The sequence below is a fragment of the Pteronotus mesoamericanus genome, unplaced genomic scaffold (genome assembly GCF_021234165.1).
Source record: "Pteronotus mesoamericanus isolate MK-2021 breed Mesoamerican mustached bat unplaced genomic scaffold, CSHL_Meso_final contig_100, whole genome shotgun sequence".
Classification (NCBI taxonomy): Eukaryota; Metazoa; Chordata; class Mammalia; order Chiroptera; family Mormoopidae; genus Pteronotus; species Pteronotus mesoamericanus.
In genome coordinates this window covers 9,447,203-9,469,994 of record NW_026554999.1, presented here as the reverse complement: position 1 = coordinate 9,469,994, position 22,792 = coordinate 9,447,203, and the positions used below count along the sequence as shown (strand labels likewise).

The following is a 22,792-nucleotide window of genomic DNA, read 5'->3' as shown; positions in this document are numbered from 1 at the left end:
AAAAACCTCCAATGACTTCCCAACCCAATTCAGAATAAAATCCCCAATTCTTACGATGCCCTACAAGGCCACATTATCTCCTACAACTATTCTCACCCTCAATCATGTCACTGACTTCCCTGCTTTTTATTCCTACAAAAATGCCAAACATGGCCTTATTTCAGAGCATTTGTACTATGTTGTTCTCTCTGCCTGGAATGTTCTTTCTCCACATATTCATGTGGTCCAGTGTTTCCCTTCATTCGGGTTTCTGTTTAAATGTTCTCACCTCAGAAAGGCCTTCCTTCTCACATTCTGTCCCCTCACACTGCTTTTATTTTTCTCCAAAGCACTTATTTCCATTCCTGTTGCTCATTTATTATCTTCTCCTCTATTACATTTTGATCTTTAGATTCCTGAACAGTATCCGGACTCAATAAATATTAGAGGAATTAATAATAAATGCTCAATGCAGTGGTAACAATGAACATTTGTACCTTCTTCTTTGCTTTAAAGTGAGTTCCAATATTTTACCACTAAGTATATTTGCTATTGGTATTAACAGTTATCATTAATCATACTTTGTTATGAGTTTGTAATTATGCATGGATATTGAATTTTCTTTTTTCTTTTATTGTTCAGATACATTTGTCTCCATTTTCCCACCACCACTTTCCCCTGCCCCATCCACTCTCACCTCCCACCCTCAATCCTTCCCCACTCGGGCTTTGTCCATGGGTCCTTTATACATGTTCCTTGACTTGACCCTTCCACTTCTTTTCCCCGTTACCCACCCTCCCTTCTCCCCTCTGGTTACTGTCCAGAAGAAAGTTTGTTTTTTCTTTCAATGTTGCTGGTTACATTTTTCTTGCTTGTTTGTTTTGTTGATTATGTTCCACTTACAGGTGAGATCATGGATTTGTCTTTCACACCCTGGCTTATTTTGCTTATGCATGGATGTTGAATTTTCATCAATTGTTTTTATTGTGATTTATTGACACAATTATATGGTTTTTCTCCTGCTGTGATAAGGTTCACCTTACAGGTTATTCTGGAAAAGACCAACTTAGACATAATATGTAACATACACATTTTAAAAACACATTCCTAGCCAATATGCTCTGGCTAGGAATTTTGTTTCCTAAAATTTTTATTAGAACTCTGACCTTCATAAAAGTGACACTTGATCACCATTTATTTTTCTTTATTCACTGACCTGATCTGGTCATATTAAAGTTACACTCATTTCATAAATGATATAGGGAGACTTCTTTCTTCCTAATTCTCTTAGTTTGTATAACTTCTGCCTTGGAAGTTTGACGGAACATTAGGAAAACTATCCGGGCCTGGGATATTTTGTTTGTTTTTATGGGTAAAATTTTAAGTCTAAAATTCCTTTAATGATTATAGGTCTATTCAGTTTTTGTATTTCTGAGGGAACGCTGACAAGCTTGTTAACTGTGTGGTTCAAATATTCTGTATCATCTAATCCAGTGGCCCCCAACATTTTTGGCACCAGGATGGGGTTTTCCATGGACAGTGGGGGTGGGGGAGGAGACAGGACAAGAGGGTGAGGGGAGGTTAGCTGTACTTGCTCCCAGCCACTAGCCTCCTGCTGTGGAATGGGGAGGGATAGGGGTGGAGACAGGAGGCAGAACTCAGGAGAGCTTCACTTGCAGCACAGTTCCTAAAAGGCCACAGACCAGACCAGGACTGGTGTTGGCTGGTGGTTAGAGGCCCCTGACTTATCCCAAACTTTTTTATCCTAATAAAATTTTCCAGTAACATTTGTAGATTTGTTAAGTTTATCCATGTAATTTTATCAAATTATATATATGTACTCATGTACAAGTACATACACACATTTTGTAAGTCTTATCTCCTTAGTGAGTTGTTCTTTTTTAAATCACAATGACCCTTTTTAGCCATGAAAAGTGTTTTTAGCTTTAGTATGTATATTTACTTTAATACCAATATTTGTATGCCTGCTTTGAGGGGATAGGTTCTAAGACCACCAACAGATGCCTGAAAACAGCAGATCATACCAAATCTTATATAAACTATGTTTTTCCTACACATATGTATCTATGACAAAGTTCAGTTTGTAATTTGGCATGGTAAAAACTGACAAACCCATCAATGTTTCTCTCTCACACCCTCCCTCTTTCTCTAAAATCAGTAAACATATCCTTGTGTGAGGATTAAAAAAAAAAAAAAAGGTTGAGTGAATTGAATGTGGTCTCTCTCTCTCTTTCTTCAGAACCTTATTGTACTATATTCACCTTTTAATTTAAAGGAAGCACCTGATGCCCTCTCTCTGGCATATCTGTATTGCCAGCATCATTATGTTTGTGCTTTGGGACCACTACTAAGTAACATGTGGGTGACTTGAACACCCGCACTGCAATTCCACAACAGTCAATCTGATAACCAAGACAACTATTAAGTGACTAATATGTGGGTAGTATATACAGAATGGACGCATTGGGCACAGAAATGATTCATGTCCTGAGAGGGATGAGTGAAACAGCAAGAGATTTCATCGCACTACTGAGAACACGTAATTTAATGCTTAACTGTTTTTTCCTGTAATGTTTCCATTTAGTATTTCTGGAGCTATGTTGAGCATGGGGTAAGTGAAACCATACAAATCAAAACCACAAGTAAGAGGGGACTACTGTATGTTTTCCATTCTCTCATGCTACTTTGATCTATTTTAGGTGTGACTTAAACATAGCATTTAAATTTTTAAAAATCTAATCACCTCTTATATAATGGTACATTCTGTCCATTTAGTTACTTCTACAGTCTTACTTTGTGCTTCGTATTTATTGTGTTTGTTCTTTGATAATTTTTTCTTGCCTTTTATTTCCATTTCTTTTTACCCCCCAACTAATATAAAAGTCTACTTGTAACCTTTTAGGGGATTCCTTTAAATTTTCCTTCAATATCTTTTTTAAGACTTTCCATGCAAAAGACCTAACTTATGTATACTAACAAATACAAAGTTATTCCAAATACTTAAACAACTATATATATTATATATGTCATTTATTTTTAATTCATGTCTGACATGATTAGAACCTCTATTTATACCTAGATCTTATTTGGATGGAAATGGGCTGCAATGTTCACAAAATTACATGTAGAACAAAAACTTTTATTTCCTGATTTCAATTACAGTGCTCTGTTAATAAATTATGATACTGCCATGTCTCATTATATACTCCTTTTGTTAAGAAACTTAAATATAGTTCCTACAAACAAATCAAACATCAGATCTTTCTATGCATACAAATAGGAACAATGATATGCAACGAAATGTACCAACACTTCCAACATTTAGTGTGGCTCACTGCAATATTTAAAATTGGGACAGGAAGGACTTCCAGTCAAAATGGAGGCATAGGTAAATGTGACTTGCCTCCTTGCATAACCACGGCAAAATTGCAACTACAGAACAAGCATCACTCAGAAACTGTCAGAAAATTGAGTTGTATGAAAGTCCCACAATTAAGGAATTAAAGAAACCACATCCATCCAAATGGGTAGAAGGTACAGAGAGGCAGAGACCTGAAGGTCTGGAACTGGGTGGTCCCGAACCCATGTGTGGTGGGTATAAAATGGAAAGATATCTCAGGAGATATCCAGACCCATACCAGACCACATAGTCCAGGGTTCCAGTACCATGAAGATAAGTCCCTATAACTTTTGGCTGTAAAAATCAGCAGGGATTGGGTCAGCAGAAGGAACTACAAGATTTTCAAGCCTCTCATCTTATAGGGCCCCACGCTGCACACAGACTTACTCAGACCCACTCTGCCTAAGCTCCAGCACCAGGGCAGCAGTCTGAAAGGCATCAGTGGAATAAGGGGAGGAACTGAAGTATCTGGCATCAGGGGGAGAGCTAGGACAGCTTCCTCCTAGACAGAACTGAAGATAGTGGCTATTGTACCTTTTCTGAGGCCTCTCAGACACAGAGCCACACTGCTCTCCAGCACCCTGTCTCACATGGTAAGCCTCATCCTGATGATTATGCAAAGGTCTCCCCCAACAAACTTACAGGCCTGCCCAAGGTGGTAACAGAGGCTTTTCCATAGGAAGGACTGGGCTAAGCACAGGCTTCAGACCTTCCTAAATCCACTCAAACAAGCAAGAGTTGAGACCAATCCCCCATACCTCTGGCAGAGTAGCCTCCAGGTCTGGCACTAGCAGCAGCCATCTGCAGATCGTTTTATAGCTTATACCCGGCAACCCCAGACAGAACACAGGTGGAGGATGACTTTGGCCCGCATGACCTGGGAAACCCGAGCCTTTGCACCTAGCGGACAGTCACAAACCATGTCACTGCACCTCCCAACCACCTCCACAAGTCGGAGGGAGGGTTTGCTGGACTGGGGTCACAGTCAGTCCTACGAGCTGTCTAGACCGTGTTAATCCTTCCCATTGACCTGCTGAGCGAGTACTCAGCACACACAGAGGGTGCGCCTCTAGTACACAGCTTGGGAGATAGGGGAGGATGTGCCACTGGAACCCTACAGGACATATACTACATTAGGCCACATTACCAAGACATAGAGTCAAAGCAGCTATACCTAACACATAGGAACAAACACATGAAGGCTGCCAAAATGAGGAGACAAAGAAATATGACCTAAATGAAAGAGTAGAACAAAACTCTAGTAAAAAGAACTAAACAAAATGGAGATAAGCAATCTATCAGATGCAGAGTTCAAAACACTGTTTATAAGGATGCTCAAGGAACTCAGCAGGCACTTCAGGAGCATAGAACATACCCAAGCAGAAATGAAGGATATACTAATGGAAATAAAAAACAATTTACAGGGAATCAACAGCAGAGTGGATGAAGCCAAGAATCAAATCAACAATCTGGAACATAAGGAAGCAAAAGACATCCAATCAGTACAGCAAGAAGAAAAAAGAATACAAAAAAAATCAAGGCTAGTGTAAGGAGCCTCTTGGGCAACTTCAAACATTCCAACATTTGCATCATAGTGGTGCCAGAAGAAGAGAAAGAAAGAAATTGGAAAGCTACTTGAAAAAGTAATAAAAGTTCCCTATTTTGGTGAAGTAAATAGGCATGACATACAAGTCCAGGAAGCACAGAGAATCCCAAACAAGATGGATGTAAAGATGACCACGCCAAGACACATCATAATTAAAATGCTAAGGGTTAAAGATAAAGAGAGAATCTTAAAAGCTTCAAGAAAAAAGCAGATAGTTATCCACAAAGGAGTTCCCAGAAGACTGTCAGCTGATTTCTCAAAAGAAACTTTGCAGGCTAGAAGGGACTGGCAAAAAGTATTCAAAGTGATAAAAAGCAAGGGCCTACAACCTGGATTACTCAATCCAGCAAAGCTATCATTTAGAATGGAAGGGGAGGTAAAGTGCTTCCCAGACCAGAAAAGATTAAAGGAGTTCATCATCACAAAACCATTATTATATGAAATGTTAAAGGGACTTATTTAAGAAAAGGATCAAAACTATGAACAATAAAATGGCAATAAATAGATATCAATCAACAGTTGAATCTAAAAAACAAGGTAAGTAAACAAGCAGAACAGAAACAGGATCATAGATATGGAGGACACTGAGATGGTGGCCAGGGTGGGGGCCAGTCTGGGGGAATGGGAGAAAAGGTGAGGGGATTAAGAGGTACAAACTGGTTGTTACAGAATAGGCAGGGGGATGTTTAGAGCAAGTATAGGAAATGGAGTTGCCAAAGAACTTCTAAGTGGTCATGGCCCCGAAGCAACACATTACCCATGGATATGAACAAAGGAGGGGGGATTGCCAGAGGGACTGTGGGGTGCTGAGTAAAGGCAAAAAAAAGGGGAAAAACTGGGACAAATGTAACAGCATAATCAATAAAAAATAAAGTAAAATTGGGACAGGAACTTCTAGATGATTTGGCATGTGGCATTCACATCTCAGATCCTTCAGAAGCACCGTGGAGAATGTTAGCTGAGATGGTGGTGGTTCTGACAATCTCTAATGTATAACTTACTAGTAAGTTAAATGCTGACATTAGAAGAACATGACATCTTTATAGCAGCTGCTCTAATAATTATTCTGAGAGGTAGAAAATTAGGTGCACTACAAAGATCTAATTAAACACTGAGGTAGTCTTCAAAAGTAATGTCACCATTCAGGGTTATCCTAAACAGGAACAGGCTAAACAACGCAGAGGATCCTCTCTGCTTCTACTAATTAGAGGGTTCCAAAGTTATGTAGCTAAGATTCAGGAAATTTTCTTGGGAATAACACTACAAAGAAAAACTTTATGAAGTCATGTGTCCCTTTGGAGTGGGTGGAGGAAAAAATAGCTAAATGTAAATGCAATATTAACTAAGTCCTCTTTACTAATTTCAAATAGGCGTTACTTTTTCATCAACAAATATGCACAAAAGTACATCCCTATCATTGAAAAATTTTTAATAAATATATGACAAAAATTAAAATATCTCTAGAAATATTTGATTTGATCCTACCTCTAAATAATAATTGATAAAGCTATTAATTAGCATGGAAAACTTTAAGAACACCTTCAAATCCACAGTCTTTATGACTGACAGCCTGAAACATTCTTTTTATTGTATAAGAGATCTGAAATGATAGCTAGTCAGGAAGTTATGGTTCCTAACAGGGGACATGATAAATTCTAAACAGCCTTTAAGTTTTAAACTAGTATAGAAAATAATTGTCTTCTGCTAACACAATATGTCTCAATGGGTAATGTCATTATCTATTAAATTACTTGGTATTAAAATACTCATCTTCACCATGAGTAGAAACTCTCCAATTTTAATCAGTCATATTTATATCATGATTATGAAATCTACCATTTTAGGATAAGTTATAAAAATGTTATTAAAATATTTATTAAAATGTAACTTTTTTGGGTATGTATACTTATACAAAATAACATACAAGCTAGATTTGGAAACACCACATAATATTTGTAAATAGTATATAAATAAATTTGGAATTTAAACCTTTATCTTGATGACTGTTAGTTGTCCCCATGTACTGTAAGTCAGAATCCACACTTCCAGTTTTACCACATAGCTGTGAAAATCCGGGCTGTCCACATTTCCCAGAAAGATTTGTCTGATGAGTTCCAGTAGTGCCTTAGGGAGGAAGGAGAAAAACATAAAAATAAAAGTTAGCTTTATTTCATTAATACATCTAATTTCATAAATGCTGGTAGTCATTTGTGTGGGAATAAATACAGAATTATATGAACAGTGACCTAAGCAGGCAAGAAAAGGAAAAAGCTTTTCCTATTGGTTGATCTGATTAGTGGCCAGGATTGAAGGACAGAAAATAGGTAAAGTGCAGAGAAAGGCATACTGAAAAATGCAAAGGTAGTTTCTTTCTACACGCTCTCTTCTCTTACCATGTAATGTTCCTTCAGACCTGGCTTTCTTTCCTCCTGGTATTTGTAGTATACATTCTATGCCCCACCCCACCAAATCTGCTGCAGAACTCTCCTACCTTCTTTCCTAACATAGTTTCTAATCTTATCCAGGCATATGAGTCTGCCTAGGAAGTATCCAGCCATGTACTATGAAAAAGATATTTACTGAAGATATAAGATACAAAAAACATTGTACATAGGACAATGATGCCATAGTCCCCTTAAAAGTAGGCACCTTTAGACCTCACACAGTTCTCTGAGCATCTTGCATTGTTTAAAACACTCTGCAAAATCCTTTGTTGGAATCACAGCTGCCCCACCATGTTTTCCTAAATCTTATCAACAGTCTGAAATCTCTCCCCTTTCTAAGACGATTTTAGTTTTGGGAAAAGCCAGAAGTGGCAGGACTCCAAATCTGGTTCATTGGTAGGGGTCTGAATCAAGTCATTAGCAACTGCAACACAATGTTCCTTCTGCTCTGGCATTAGAGGCTGTAGAACAAATTTTGCCATGACATTTTCTATGCCAAAGTCTTCTATCAAAATCTTGGACACAATAGTTTTTGGACTCCCCAGATCAGCTTCTAGTTTTTACACTGTTAGTCACCAATCTTTGTTGACTGCAGCCCGTACATGTTCAACATTCCCAGGTGTTCTGCTTGTTGCAGGCCTTCCAGAAAGAGGATCACTTTCAACAGATTCTCAACCACCTTTGAAGCATTTGTGCCACACTTTTATTTGTGCTGCACTCACTGCATCATCCCAGACACCTTCTGAATTACCCAAATAGTTTCTGCAGAGTAATATCCAAGCTTAACGCAAAATTTGATGCAGATTCATTGCTGTACTAGCTCAGTCATTTTGAATGCAACAGCCACACAGTGCACATGCTCACTCAAGATGCCTACCACCCTCACTGATTAGTAAAGTGAAGTTATTATTCACACACGCGCATTCCAGTCCACTCTCCTTGGCTACCAGGTTACAAAGATGTCATGCAAACCATTCTCATTATATTAACAACGGCTGGATTTTTTCTGGACAGACCTTGTATTTCCCAGATTGCTTTCCCTCTCCTGTGACTGGTTCAGGTTAATCCTGGGCAGAGGAATAGGTCAGAATATAAGAAGGTATTAATGATCTCTCTGGCAACCATTTATTGATATATAAAATGAGCTGATGCCTTGCACTTCTGAAACTATGACTTTTTAAAAATTCTCTTATAATTTCAAGCCCCTTTATCCTTCATCTGCTGGACATATTCTAAGTTAATTCTCACCTTCATGCTTCGGTTATTCTCCCTACATGCCAACAGTCCCTCTCACCTAACTGCCAATCACAAAATCTTCTCGTGTTTAAGGTTCAGCTCAAGTCCAGGCTCCTTCTTGGGAGTTTTCATAAATCTCTTCAATACCTATGATCTTTTCCTTTCTTGAATCCCTATATAATTTGTATCATCCAATGTTATCTGGCATTAGGATGTATGTTGTCTTATTACCCAGTCATTGAAAATAGTTACTACTAGGTGAGAGCTTCTCTATGGCACAAAAACCATGAGCCTTATAAAAATCCAAAGTTATGGTACAAGCATAACTGGTTATCTTCTTGCATTTCTTTTTCTATGTTAAATTACACAATCGTCACACTTCATTTTTATATGAAAATATTCTGGAGTATTAGTGCAATAAGATCTATAAATTCTTCTAGGGTAACAATGTTTTCTAAACACTGCTTCAAAACTGCCAACAAATTTCAGGAACTGCTAACATTTGGATAATAAATGTTAAAATCTATGACAAACTCATCTTTTTTTAAAAATATATTTTATTATGCTGTTACAATTGTCCCAGTTTTTTCTCTCCTTTATTCCCCTCCACTCTGCTATGCTCACTCTCCTGCATTCCCCTTCCCTTAGTTCATATCCATGGGCTTTACATATAAAGTCTTTGGCTTCTCCATTTCCTATACTATTCTTAATCCTCCCCTGTTGATTTTGTGCCAACCAATTATGCTTCTTATTCCCTGTTCCATTTCCCCCTATTCTCCCCCTCTCTCTCCCCACTGATAACTTTCCATGTGATCTCCATTTCTGTGATTCTGTTCCTCTTCTGTTTGCTTAGTTTTTCTTTTTGTCTTTTAGATTCAGTTGTTGATAGTGACTTTGTTGTCATTTTAATGTTCATTAAATCCACTCTGTCTTTGGGCTAAATCCAGGACGGGAAGCAATGCTGCTGCCTTGTGCCCTTCTGGATAGTTTTTTACAATTGCCTCTATTCTCTTATAGTTTTCTGGCGTGAAATCAAATGGAGTAGCTGGGTTATTCTTAGGAGTATCTCTGTGCACAATGTTAGAAGTTCCTTTAACATTTCATATAATAAGGGCTTGGTGATGACGAACTCCTTTAACTTCACCTTCTCTGGGACACACTTTATCTGCCCTTGCATTCTAAATGATAGCTTTGCTGGATAGAGTAATCTTGGATGTCGGTCCTTGCCTTTCATGACTTTGAATACCTTTTTCCAGCCCCTTGCCTGTAAGGTTTCTTTGGAAAAATCAGCTGACAGTCTTATGGGCACTCCTTTGTACGTAACTCTCCTTTCTTCTTGCTGCTTTTAAGATTATCTCCTTATCTTTAAACTTGGGTAACTCAATTATGATGTGCCTTGGTGTGTTTCTTCTTAGATGCAATTTCTTTGGGACTCTGAGCCTCATGGACTCCTGGAAATCTATTTCCTTTGCCAGATTGGGGAAGTTTTCCTTCATTATTTGTTCAAGTAAGTTTTCAATTTTTTTATTTGAAATTTGAATTTTTATTTCACATTAATCTAGTATTATTGATAAAAATGACCTAGAAGTTGAAAATAAGGGACTGGAGGTACTATTAACTAGGTTATGGTATAATATCTTCATAGTTAGCCATAGATAGCAGAAAATTTTAAAATGGAGCTCTGACATTTTGACATGGTACTTACAGAGCTGCATGTTGCTAGGTTACCACCAAGGTGTACACAGGTTGAAATGAACAAATATTAAAACATTTATGTATAGGAAATTTATATTTTATTTCTCCAGTGACATACTTACAATTGAATATAAATCAAAGGCCTGCTTGCACACCAAAGCCGGGTCCTTTGGGTGGCTCAGTCAAAGAGGTGCGACCCCTCAGCTAGATCACAAGAGAAGCGTCCACTCCTTGGCCCAGGTTTTGGAGTTTTGTCAGCTTTGACCTCATCCATAATTTCTTCAATATCCTTAGGTGTTAAATCTTCATAGTAGTCGTCATTTATTTGAACCATTGGTGCATTTACACAGGCCCCTAAACAATCCACCTCTATAACAGTGAAGAGTTTGTCAGGTGTAGTCTCCCCAACCTTCATTCCAAGCTTTTCCTGAATGGCCTCTGGTATGCTTGTCAGAGTTTCACGGCATTCAAGATGTAGTAGTGCAGATCTGAATGTGATACTTTCCAACTGGCTTTCCATTATACATTGTATAAAAAGTTGCTACTTCATAGACTCTCATTGGAATTACTTGGAAAACTGCAACCTTGTTCATAGCAGAGATGGGCAGCCATCCACTCTGTCTTCTGGCTAAATCCAGGACGGGAAGCAATGCTGCTGCTTTATGCCCTTCTGGATAGTTTTTTTATAATTGCCTCTATTATCTTATAGTTTTCTGGCGTGAAATCAAATGGAGTAACTAGGTTATTCTCAGGAGTATCTCTGTGCACAAATAAGGTTCCTCTGGCTCCATTTTGCACAGCTGTCTTATGCAAATGCATTGTATGCCTTCCCCCTGGGTGATGAGGCCAGCTGCCTGGACCCGGAGTACTGCAGAGAACATGGCAGGCCAGTTTTCAGTTTCTTGCTCTTCCTCTTCTCCTCCTGGCACCCCAATGATTCGGATGTTTCAACATTTAAAGTTGTCCCAGAGGTTCCTCAGCCTCTCAAATTTTTGATTTCTTGGTTCTTTATTCTGTTCTGGCTGGATGTTTATTTCTTCCTTCCTTTTGTTCGATATCGCTGATTTGAGTTCCGGTTTCCTTCCCTTCACTGTTGGTTCCCTGTATATTTTCCTTCATTTCACTTTGCGTAGGCTTCATTTCTTCCTTCATTTTGTGACCAAACTCAATCAATTAGGTGAGCATCTTGATTACCAGTGTTTTGAACTCTGCATCTGATAGGCTTTATATCTCCTCATCACTGAGTTCCTTTCCTGGAGTTTTGATCTGTTCTTTCATTTGGGTCTTATTGCTTTGTCTCGGTGAACCTGTGATGTTGTAAGGGGCGGAGCCTTAGGTATTCACCAGGATGGGGCAACCCACTTCACTGTTATGGCACTGTCTGTGGGGGATGGGTCAGAGATGGAACAATGCTTAGTTCTCGCCCCAATTTCTGTCACTTTCCTAGCTTCCCACAAGCGGATTGTACCCTTTTTCAGGCCCTCGTGTCCATGTGGGTGCGTTTGTGTACGTTCTAGGACCCATGAGCCTCTCCAATGGACTCTCCTGTGAGACTGGGAGTTCCTCCTGTCACCACAACCCCCACAGAATTTTACAGCCAGAGGTTTTGAGTCTTTAGTTTCCCACGCTGAAACCCTGGGTTTCAGTCTATCTGGCTCCCCAGTTTTAAAACCTGGTTTATTCACATGTGAGTGTGAGATTGCCCAGTCAGCCAGCCCCCACCTCTCTTGCATGGTCCACTGCTTTGCTGCGCGGCCTCTCTGCACCAGCTGCCCATCTCCACCCCTCCTACTTGGTCTGGATGAATGTTTCTTTAACCCTTGGTTGTAGGACTTCCATGCAATTTGATTTTCTGGCAGTTCTGGTTCGTTCTGATTTTTAAATTGGTTGTTATCCTTCTTTTGGTTGTGCGAGGAAGCGATGCATTTCTCCCTATGCCTTCATCTGGCCAGAACTCATCTTTCCTTTACGAACCATTTTCCTTTTCCAACTGGTTTGTTTTGTTAACAAATTATCATTTTCCCAAATAGCTAGGTGCTAAGTCTTGATATCTTTCTCTATTTCCCTTCTTCACCTTCTATGTCCAGTTATCATATTTTCCTGATTATTCTTTTCTATTCGATTTGTAAAAATCTTATCACCTTGGCCTTTTTCCTTAACAACAACAACAAAAATCTCCATTAGCTTCCTATAGCTTGCAAGTATTTGCTCAAACCTTTTTTTTTTCCTTATCAAAAGTATTTATTCTTAGGGAACATAATTTTAAGATCCAAAATTACTTGTTTTTCAAAGAATACTTACATCCAAGACTCTGTAAATGGAATCAGAAGCAGGAAAAGGACAAAAAAAAATCATAAAGAGAAACAATTTAGTTCCATTTTAGATGAAGCAGATTTAAAAATAAGATAGTAAGTCCACGAAAATTTTCTGGGAGAACAAAACTTCCTTCTTGCAAACAGTGAAGCAGTCAAATGAATGTGAAAAAAAATCTCTTTCAATTATGCCCAAGTTTGAGTGCTCTATTGGTTTCACACTGTATTTCAATGTAGGAACACAGCAAATGTCCATGATAATTCTGGGGGGGAAGAAGTCTTTGTTTTATAAAATACAGAGGAAGTCAAATGCCTTAGGAGAAATTTTGGCCCCAAAATGGTCTAGAGTCTGGAAGAAATCATTCAGCTGCTTCCACTGTTGTTGTGGAGACAGGTTTCACGTAGTATGGACCTTCACTCAGATAAGTTCTGAGCCTCAAATAATTTGGGTTCCCAAAGATTTCTGCAACTGTCTTAGAATTGGCTAGTGCTTTCACCAGTTCATATTTGTCATCCTTTGAAGCTTTGTCATGCTCCACGGACCAGTCCATCACATACTCTACAAAACCAGGACTGTTAAACATAAGTTTCTGAGCCCAGGGTTGGTTTGCAATGGTCGTGAACACTTTTAAAGCAGCACAGTGCAGTTCAGGAAAGGGTTGATTACTCATGCCACGAAAGAGCTCCAGTGGGTACCGAGCTAAGGAAGAAAATCAGGATTCTGTCATCCTCAGGAGGTCATCGGTCTGCTGCTCAGGTGGTAAATAAAGAAGAGATGAAATTGCATCCAAACACCTAAGTCTGAGCTCTGTTGAGGCATCTTTGCTTGATATCCTATTCTCATGAGTAAGCCTTCAAATCGAGTTCCTGTCTTCTGCAAAACCTGTTTTCCTTCAACATTGGATCCCAGGATTCCAACTGTGTCTACTGCTACGCCAATCATGGTGAGGTCCTGACTTTCTGTCATTTCAAAGACTTTTTCCACAAAAACAGGATAACGCTCACAGATCTTTTGAGGACTATCCATGATAGCCAGGTTTCCAAAAAACTTCACAAATCCTGGCAAGTAGAAGCTAGAGAAACGGTCAGAATCTGCCCCAACAATTGTATTAGAAATCTGATCAATTACTCCTTCTTGAGCAAGGTACTGCCGTCCATGATGAGTATATGCCAGTGATGTCACCATTTTTACACAGGTGGCTCTGACCAGCACATCCTCACCAGTCAGTTCTCTGAGGAGCTGGGTCACCAATCCACTGGTGGTACAGTAGTTTAAAGATTCTGGTGACACAGATGAAATCCCCACAATTAGCTCATAGACCCTATATCAAACAATATCATTTGTTTTCATTACAGTTTTCAAGTCATCCAGCAGACTGCTTTCAAATAAAGCCTCCAGTTCAGCTTGGGTCAATAATATTCTTGACAGGGATTTAATGGCTGCTTTAGCTACAAATAGATTCTCTCCACCAATAAAATAAACAATTGGTTTTAGTAATTCAGGATTACTTAGAATCTCAGTAACAGCATCAGAATTTTCGACAATTCTTCCAACCTGGGATAGAGTGAGTATTTTTACAGAGTCATTGGGGTGGGTCAGTCCCTTCTGCGGATCAATCCTGAGGTTCCAGGCCAAGTGAATTGGCTCTACAGCTTGGAGCAATCTCTCCAGAATGGATACACACAAAGTAGTCTGTTCCCGTTGGTTCCCATTGAGCAGGGAGAAAAGTGGGCCAAGGTGCAGTTCCACTGCGTGCTCACGCAGATGGCTGAGCGGCACGGCCTGCAGCACCAACTGAAGCTCGCACAGCTCCTCCAGCGGTGCCTCCAGCCACGACATCTCCCCCAACAGAGTCAGCACCTGGGCGGCCATCATCCCCCGCTCCAGCTCAGGGTTTTCTGCTCAAATCTTTAAGCCTAGCCATAAGGGTCCCCGTATCCAAATGTGTTGACCATCAAAAATGAATCTCGCCTTCCTACAGCTCCCAGAATATCTCAAGCTCATTCCTAATGTAAGTCGTTGCTCTTCTCATACTTCCCATCTAACTACTTGTATCATATACATCCCAGAAAGATGCAATTCCGGTACTATCTCTTCTTCAATGCCTTTTTTATGACCATGACAATGACAATGTCCTCTGAAGTACCATGTTTACTTTCTGTAAAACTTACTTAGACAATTAAACCTCTTCACATTTGCTCTAGCCAAATAAACCTTATGGCACTCTGGACTTCCTCTCTCTCTCACACACCCACACTCCACATCCAATCCATCAACAAATCTTATCAATTCTACATTTGACATATAATCAGAATCTAATCATTTTCACTACATTCACTGCTACCCTGGTCAAAGCTGCCATCAATTTTAGCCTGGGTTGCTACAACAGACTCCGTTTTCTCCCATGACCACCTGAAGTCTACTTTAAATGTATTGTCCAAAAAAAGCCTGGAAAACACAAGGTAACTAATGTTACTTCTTTCTTCAAAATGTTCCTTACTCAGAGTAAAAACCAACGTTCATTCAATAGCCCACTAGGTCTTATAAATAAGAACCCCTAATGTTTCTTGAATCATTTTCTACATATCTTCCCTTTATTCATTTCATTCCAGATTTACCACCCTCTTTGATGTCTCTCAAACAGGCTCCATACTCTGTAGTTACTCTCCCCTTTTCATGGAATTATTTGCTCTTCTCTTTTGATATCTGCATGGTTTACTTCAAGTACTCCTTTCTCAATATGGCCCCTTCTTTTACCACATTATTTAAAAGAGCCCTTCTTCCATATTCCTATTCTTTGCTTAATTTTTTCCCATAGCATTTACCACCAGCTAACTTAATGTGTTTTACATTTATTTAATATGTTTCACCCCAAACAGAATGCGAGATCTACAAGGCACAAAGTTTTCCCTCTTTGTTGACTGTTATATCCCCACTACTTGGGAAAGTACCTGGAACATAAGAGATACTCAATATTACTGACTTATATTAGGATTTAAAGCATTTCAGTGAGAGGTTCCTCCAAGGTCTTATGAGACAATTTATGTCAAAGTGCCCATTCTTACCAGATCTTTAGCAAATATTTATTGAATCTGGATTGTCTGCTAGACTGTAGGTTCTATGAGCCCTAGAATAAACTATAAAGTTTAGAGAAATCTTCCACTTAATTCAACATGTCCATTATCTGCTCCTTTTACTTACCAGCAGCACAAACAGGAAGTGAATCTGGGTTAAAATCCCGGCTGTTCTGAAATAAGTTTCTTGATACTCTTTTTCTACTGAAACACAAATCATCATTGACTGGCATTCCTTGGGAGGGCTTTAATTTTGAAGATGGAATGAAATCATATGCTGAAAACTACAGAAAGAGAATAGTGAGTGAGAAAATTTGTGTTAAGCCTGTAATAAATGAGACAGAAAAATTTGGACCTGATTACAAAATTCAGATTAAAAGAAAAAATTAAATTTATCAAATATACAATGATACAAATAAACATGTATATATTGTATGGTATAACAACTGTATTTTTCATTGTTTGACAGAAAACCAAATTGTTTCCTCTTTCTTACTACTTCTCCCCAAATCTTTTCTGTATCTTACCTTCCTACATTACACATCTGGCAGCTTAGAAGGAAAGAAGAGCAATAACAGAAAGAATGAAATGACACCTTGAACAGAGAAAATAACATTTATGATTCGGCAGCATAGCCCATAACATTATGCCATCTGTGTTTCAGCATTAGATAATAAGTGACAACTGAAGGTCACTCCATCAGCAACCATCCTATTCAACTATTATTACTGAGGCAAGTTTATTATTCATCATCTGTAGCCCAAATGTTAATGTACACATGGTCATGGCTCCCTTAAAATATAGGGTGGAGCAAAAGGAGGTTTACAGTTGTTAGGATGTGAAACACAAAGTTTATTCTTTAAAACAAAAATTTTTTAAATTTATTGATTCTTTTTTTCAGAAAGAGAGGAAGGGGTAGAGCAGGGTAGGAAAGGGAAGGAAGGAGTTGGAAAGGGAGGGAGGGAGGGCAGGAGGGAAAGAGAAATGTCAATTTTGTTGTTCCCCTTATTTTATATATTCATTGCTTGATTTTTACATGTTTCCTGATCGGGATCAAACCCGCGACCTTGGCCTATTGGGACAATGCTCTAATCAACTGAGCTAACCGGCCAGGGCTGGAGTTTTTATTCTTATGTTCTTATTTATTACTGTATTATTTTTGTATTAACAACTTTAAACCTACTTTTGCCCCACCCTGTATTTTCTTATGATAGGCCTTTTAATTAAAACATCATATATAACACTTTATATATGTCTAGTGCTTTATAGTTTCTGATTCCCTTTTCACATACCCTCTTTGATCCTTAAGGTACAAAAATGTCAGGATAGAATTTTGAGGTTCTACCTAATTATAGTTAAAGAACTAAATGAGAGCATGATTCAAATGTTCAGAATTCTTCACCAAAGGCAACTTCAATTTTTCTGGATCACTTCACATTCGACAGGACTATAAAACATTTTAAAAATTGGCCCTGGCTGGTGTGGCTCAGTGAGTTGAGTGCTGGCCTGCGAAACAAGAGTTGCTGGTTCAATTCCCAGTCAGGACACATGCCTGAGTTGAGGGCCAGGTCCCCAGCTGGGGGCACACAAGAGGCAATCACACACTGATGTTTTTCTCCTTCTCTTTCTCCCTTCCTTGCCTGCTCTCTAAAAATAAATAAATTATAAAATAAAAATCGAATGAACAGACAAGAAATTATACTCACTGTCTATGTATTTACTTGGAGTTTACAGACACAATCAGATATAATCATATCTAGACATGGATTTGATTAGATTTGAACTATAAGCCTTCTCTGTAATGCCTCTTCACAAACTCTTCCAATTATCAAATAGCATTAAAGTACAATAAAATTAAAGCAATGTCTGTTTGAAAACTTTTTAGCTACTTGTCAATTAAAAAAGAAGTTTATAAATACACCTTAGGGAACTTTTTACTCCTCATTATCTTGTGAAAAACCTGTTAACTCCTTCAAAAATTAACTCAGAAAATTCCAACAAGAATACCTCAGAAAAAAAGGCCTGACTTTACTTCCTCAAAATATAGTAATTTCTATGACTGATTATATAGTAGTCAGTATTAAAAAGACACAGTGGAATAAAAAGGAAACCAATCACAGTCAATTTCTGATTAGATACATTTAAAGACATAATCAGTAAAAATAGTAATCCAGAAAAAATCTTCAGTATGGAATATATTTTATATCAGATTTATTCTGTAATTAATTTCTGCTTACAGAACAGAATATTTGTATGTATATGCCAGGTACAACAACTAGTGGTGGTGATGGTGATAAAGGGGGCAGTGATAGGAATGGAAAAAATACGTGTATGAATGTGGAATTTTAAAAAATCTAGGAGATGTCAGTCAGGGGTTAAGTTTTGCTATAGAAAATTCTGCAAATATTTAAAAACAAATTATAGGACACACTACTATTAACATGACAGGCCCTTTTTGGTCTCATTTAAAATTAAGTCAAATGATTTTATCAGGATAAGCTTTGATGGAATTAAACAATGAATAAAGGGAAAGGGAAATAAGAATAAAAGAGAAAAGTACATAGTTATAAGTTAAATTTACAAAATGTGAAGCAGTCTGTTTAGAGCACCTCAGGAACATGGTACTGAGTTTTTGGTCTTTGAAGTTAATATCTAAAATTTTAATTTGTTTCCTTAGAGATATAGTAAATGAAGCATTATAAAAGGTAAGTTTCACACTTAATATTAATAATGACTTCCAATTCAGTCTTATCTACAATTTTAATCTTGCATTTGATTCCTTATATATTTATCATACAAAGATTCTCTGACATAAAATGCTTTTTATTTCAGTTTTGACAAAGGGTGTACAAACACAAAAGTAGTTTAATTCTATCTTGGTATAGTAGCAAATTATCAGAAAAAGGTCTTTCAATAGTTAATGCTCTCAGAATCACCTACATTCTTTCATTTACTGAACTTGTACTAAATTTAATCCTGATCTCCAGTTTTTGGAGCCTTTCATCTTCTCCCAGTTCTTTCTGGTTTTACCTTGACTCCAACCTTGTCCCTTAATGGTGATCATTAAGTTTATTCCAATTACCCAAAGTCTCCTTCTGGAGCACCTTTAGTGCTTTTTCAAATCACTTTCTATGCACACTTTAATAAAATATAGTTGTGATACTATGTATATAAAATTTTATATGCCACTTGCACTTAACATTATAACAGAAGTATTTCCCATTGTCAAAATCTCTCATAAGTGCTATAAACTTTAATTACAAAAGTAATAACTGCTTATCATTAAAAAAAACAAAAACAATATAGAAGTGAGATATAAAATGAAATTCTTTTTTGGCACCCCTTCACTAGAATCCTATTGAATAACTCCGATAATTCACCTTTTTCTATATGTAAGCATCCTTCAATAAGCTATTTTAAAAATAAAAATAGATCATATAATACACTGGCACCTATTAAGTTACTCAGCATATTGTAAACACCCTTGCATGTTAATCTATACATATCTGTTTATTCTTTATAATGATTGTCTACTATTTCACATGATGACTGGACTCATAGTTCCCTGTTGATGGACATTTTTTGTCACAACTTTTCACTATTACAACTTTGTAGTCAACATTGTTATGTACATATCTTTGTGTATATTTGTATTTCTGTAGAATTAAATACTAAAAATGAAACTGTTAGGTCTAAGGATATAAGCTATTTTTAAAGGCCTCATAATATTCTATTGACTAAATATGTCATTCTCCTATTATGGAACATTTACTTGGGTTACTTCCAATTTTTATTTTTTTAATATTAATAAGGAAGAAATTTCAGTGAGGGAAATGGTACATACCTGACTTAAGAGAGTGCTGACTGAAGGAGATTGACAGACTTAAAAAGGTTGTCACATACAGTACACAGCTAAAATGTATTTTTTAAAAAACTCAAAACGTTTTCTTTGCCGTCTTTAGGTTTCCTACACAAGGGTAAAATACCCAGATTGAACTCTACGTTGAACTCAGCTAGTCAGAACCAATAAAGTATACGAAGAAGACTTAATTATGTCCAGTCTGCAATATATAGTTTTCTTTTCTCATTTCTCATTTTTCCTTGATTTAACCTATTAGGTGACTCTCTTACATGAAAGAAAAAAAATTGCAAAATAACAAATCAAATGTTTCTGACTCCTTGGCTGACATTTATGTATGGAGGTTTCATTAATACACTGTCTTTCTGGGTCCTAGCATGAGAATCAAACACATGGTCTGAAAGTGTACTTTTTCTGAGACTTAGACCCTTTCCTGAACAATATGGCAAAACCAGCCTGCTCCTGGTTCTGATTTTGACTGAGCACATGGACAACAGTTTACACACAGATGGCAGCAGTGGAGGAAATGGGTTTTGATTTTATGATTTCTGCTGGATAATAGTACCCTGGTCAGGTGGCAGCTGCAGGGAATTTGGAATCTTGTTTCCTTATTGGTGTGTTCTGTTTATGTTTGTTTTTAAATGTACTGATATGAACTCCTTTACTCTAATAACCAGAGATTACTTCCTCCATTCAAAACTTAGGTTTTTTTTCATGTTTACTTATTATGGGCCCAATACCTGCCAATATCTACAAAAATCAAATCCTTACACCAAAGATGAAAGGAAATAATATCTGTAACATTCAAAGGTCAGCTTTCTTCAATTTCTCCAAATGTATTAGTAACTGCAAATTAATGTTACTTTAGAATTCTAAAGCTAAAGATAGTAAAGAAACTTAAGTTAGACAAGCAAGAAAAAGAATGGTTTTCAAAGGCTGAACAAAACAGTACTAAATAGTTTTCCAAACCTTAAGCAAGTTTAGTCTTTTAAAAACTAATAGAGAGGATTTTTATGACAGTGAAACTATTCTGCATGATTCTAGTGCACAATGGTGAATAATGGACATGGATATTTTTGTCTAAATCCATAGAATGTGTATCACCATGAGTAAACCTAAAGTAAAGTTATGGAATTTGGGTAATGATGTGTCAGTGGAGATTCATATTCTAACAAATGTACCACTGTGGTGTTAGATGTAGTGTGGGAGGCTGTACATGTGTGGGGGCAAGGGGTATATGAGAAATCTCTGTACTTTGTTTAATTTTACTGTGCATTTAAACTGCTCTAAAACTGTTTATTATTTTTTTAAAAGCACACATAAAAATAATTAAAAGTATAATTAATCCCTGTATTCTATTAGGATAATTTCCAATGTAGTTCTTTTACCAACCATTTCTGAGCAAGAAAGTATAACTTAATTTCTTAGATAAGTTTTAATTTCACCAAAATCTTTCAAACACAACATATGTCTACACTGGAATTTCAGAAAGGCAGTTATTTTTAGATTCTTGGTGCTTTGGCCAGGACCATAATCTTCTTAATACATTAACATTTCAGACTTGATGCATAACAAGCAATGTTACAATAAATACTTACAGAAAGTCATCCACTCCCAGGTAATGTTTATAATATGTAAGAATAACCATATAACTAGATTATGTAAATTTGAAAATTATTTTAAAAAAACGGATAAATTTTGGAACTGGGAGGAATGAAAGAGAAAATTAGTTTACCTCAACTACTTAGAGGTCAACAACAAAAAAGTATGAATTCCTTATTTGCAAAAATCTCCATACTCTGCCCCTGCCTACATTTTTAGTTTCTTCTGCTACTTCCCAACAAAAAACCTGATTCAGCTATGCAGAAACTCACCATTTCTTAATCTGCTAAATCCTTTCATAACTCAGTCTCTGAACATATATTCCCTTGTCCTGAAATTCACCAGGACCCACACACACTTAGTAAACTCCTATTCATCTTCTATCACACTATTTGAATCACAATCACCAAGAAAACAATTTAAGAAAAGTCTGAACATAGAACTCTAACTATGGGATAATTGTAAGCAGAAAAAGAACTACAAAGAAATCTTAAACTTTATTTAACAGGTAGTTAATTGTTGCGTCATTGGTGTAGTAATTACTTTTTGTGTATTGTAGGATACAGCATATGAGTAAGTATGACTGGGGATGAGAACCAGAGTTTTATTGTAGGGAATACAAATATGGACTAAAATTAGATGAGGAAGAGCCCTTCAGTGCTGAATTTGAATTGAAGGTATCAGTGCGAATTCATTAAAAGAAAAAAAAAGTACTCGCTCGTTCTGCCAAGTAAAAGAGTAAATCTGCAATGGTAGGCAATAGCAATGAGTACATGTATACCCAGACTTTGGTTTTTAAATCCCATTCTTCACTAAAAAAGCAAGTTTAGGGCCCTTGGGGGGAAAAAAGGTTGATTCTACGTCTGGAGCAAGAAAAGTACAAAGTAAACCTAGGCATCATGTTATGTTTAAGTTAAGGATGTGTTTAAAAAATAAAGAAGAGTCATGTCAAAAGACATAGGAGTCAGGCATTGGTCAAATCTTTGAGACAACTTTAGCATCACAAGTAATACTGATGTAATTACTTAAGTATAGGTTTTTAAAAAAGAATGCCAGGTAACAAATATAGGAGAAATATTAGAATTTTTTTTAATTACCCCTTATTGTAGCCCCTAATGAAATGATAAAGGTAAGGATCATTAAAGAATGCTAAGAACAGTGGGCGGAAGGTTGCTAAGGTATTCATATGGTCTCAAAATATCACCTTACAAATCATGTACTAATTATAAAGAAGAAAATAAACCTCTACAAGGGTGTGATCTGCCTATCACTACCTTAAGCAAGTGATAAAGTTTAGCATCACCAATAGTGGGACAACCTGGCATTATATGTCTTGTGATGTGATGCAATGTTAAGTTCGCAACATGTTTCCCATGCAGTATTTCTGCTAAAACTGTTTGTTTAATGTAATCATAAGGAAACAATCAGATAAATTAAGAATGTAGGAAATTCTACAAAGCACTACGCTAGACTCTTCAAAAAATTCAATGTCATGAATAAACAAAGAAACAAACAGGTAGACATGTTGTTCTAGATAAGAGAGATATACAGGGTCTGGCACAA

General features: G+C 37.2%; 2 protein-coding genes and 1 pseudogene across 2 annotated transcripts in view; all 3 read right to left on the bottom strand.

Moving 5' to 3' along the window:
- Positions 1-22,792, bottom strand: part of TOGARAM1 (TOG array regulator of axonemal microtubules 1) — an 88,514-nt gene that overhangs the window by 62,257 nt on the left and 3,465 nt on the right. Inside the window, exons 2-3 of the mRNA XM_054591791.1 lie at positions 15,896-16,052; positions 6,996-7,130 (exon numbers count right to left, since the gene is read on the bottom strand). Of these exons, the coding sequence (XP_054447766.1) occupies positions 6,996-7,130; positions 15,896-16,052 (292 nt within the window). The remainder of the gene's footprint in view (positions 1-6,995; positions 7,131-15,895; positions 16,053-22,792) is intronic.
- LOC129085532 (NADH dehydrogenase [ubiquinone] flavoprotein 2, mitochondrial-like) lies at positions 10,517-12,050 on the bottom strand (annotated as a pseudogene).
- LOC129085449 (26S proteasome non-ATPase regulatory subunit 5-like) lies at positions 13,053-15,711 on the bottom strand. Its single transcript, XM_054591856.1, is given in 2 exon segments — positions 13,053-13,519; positions 13,522-15,711. Coding segments are annotated over 2 exon segments (1,515 nt in total). The 5' UTR covers positions 14,570-15,711.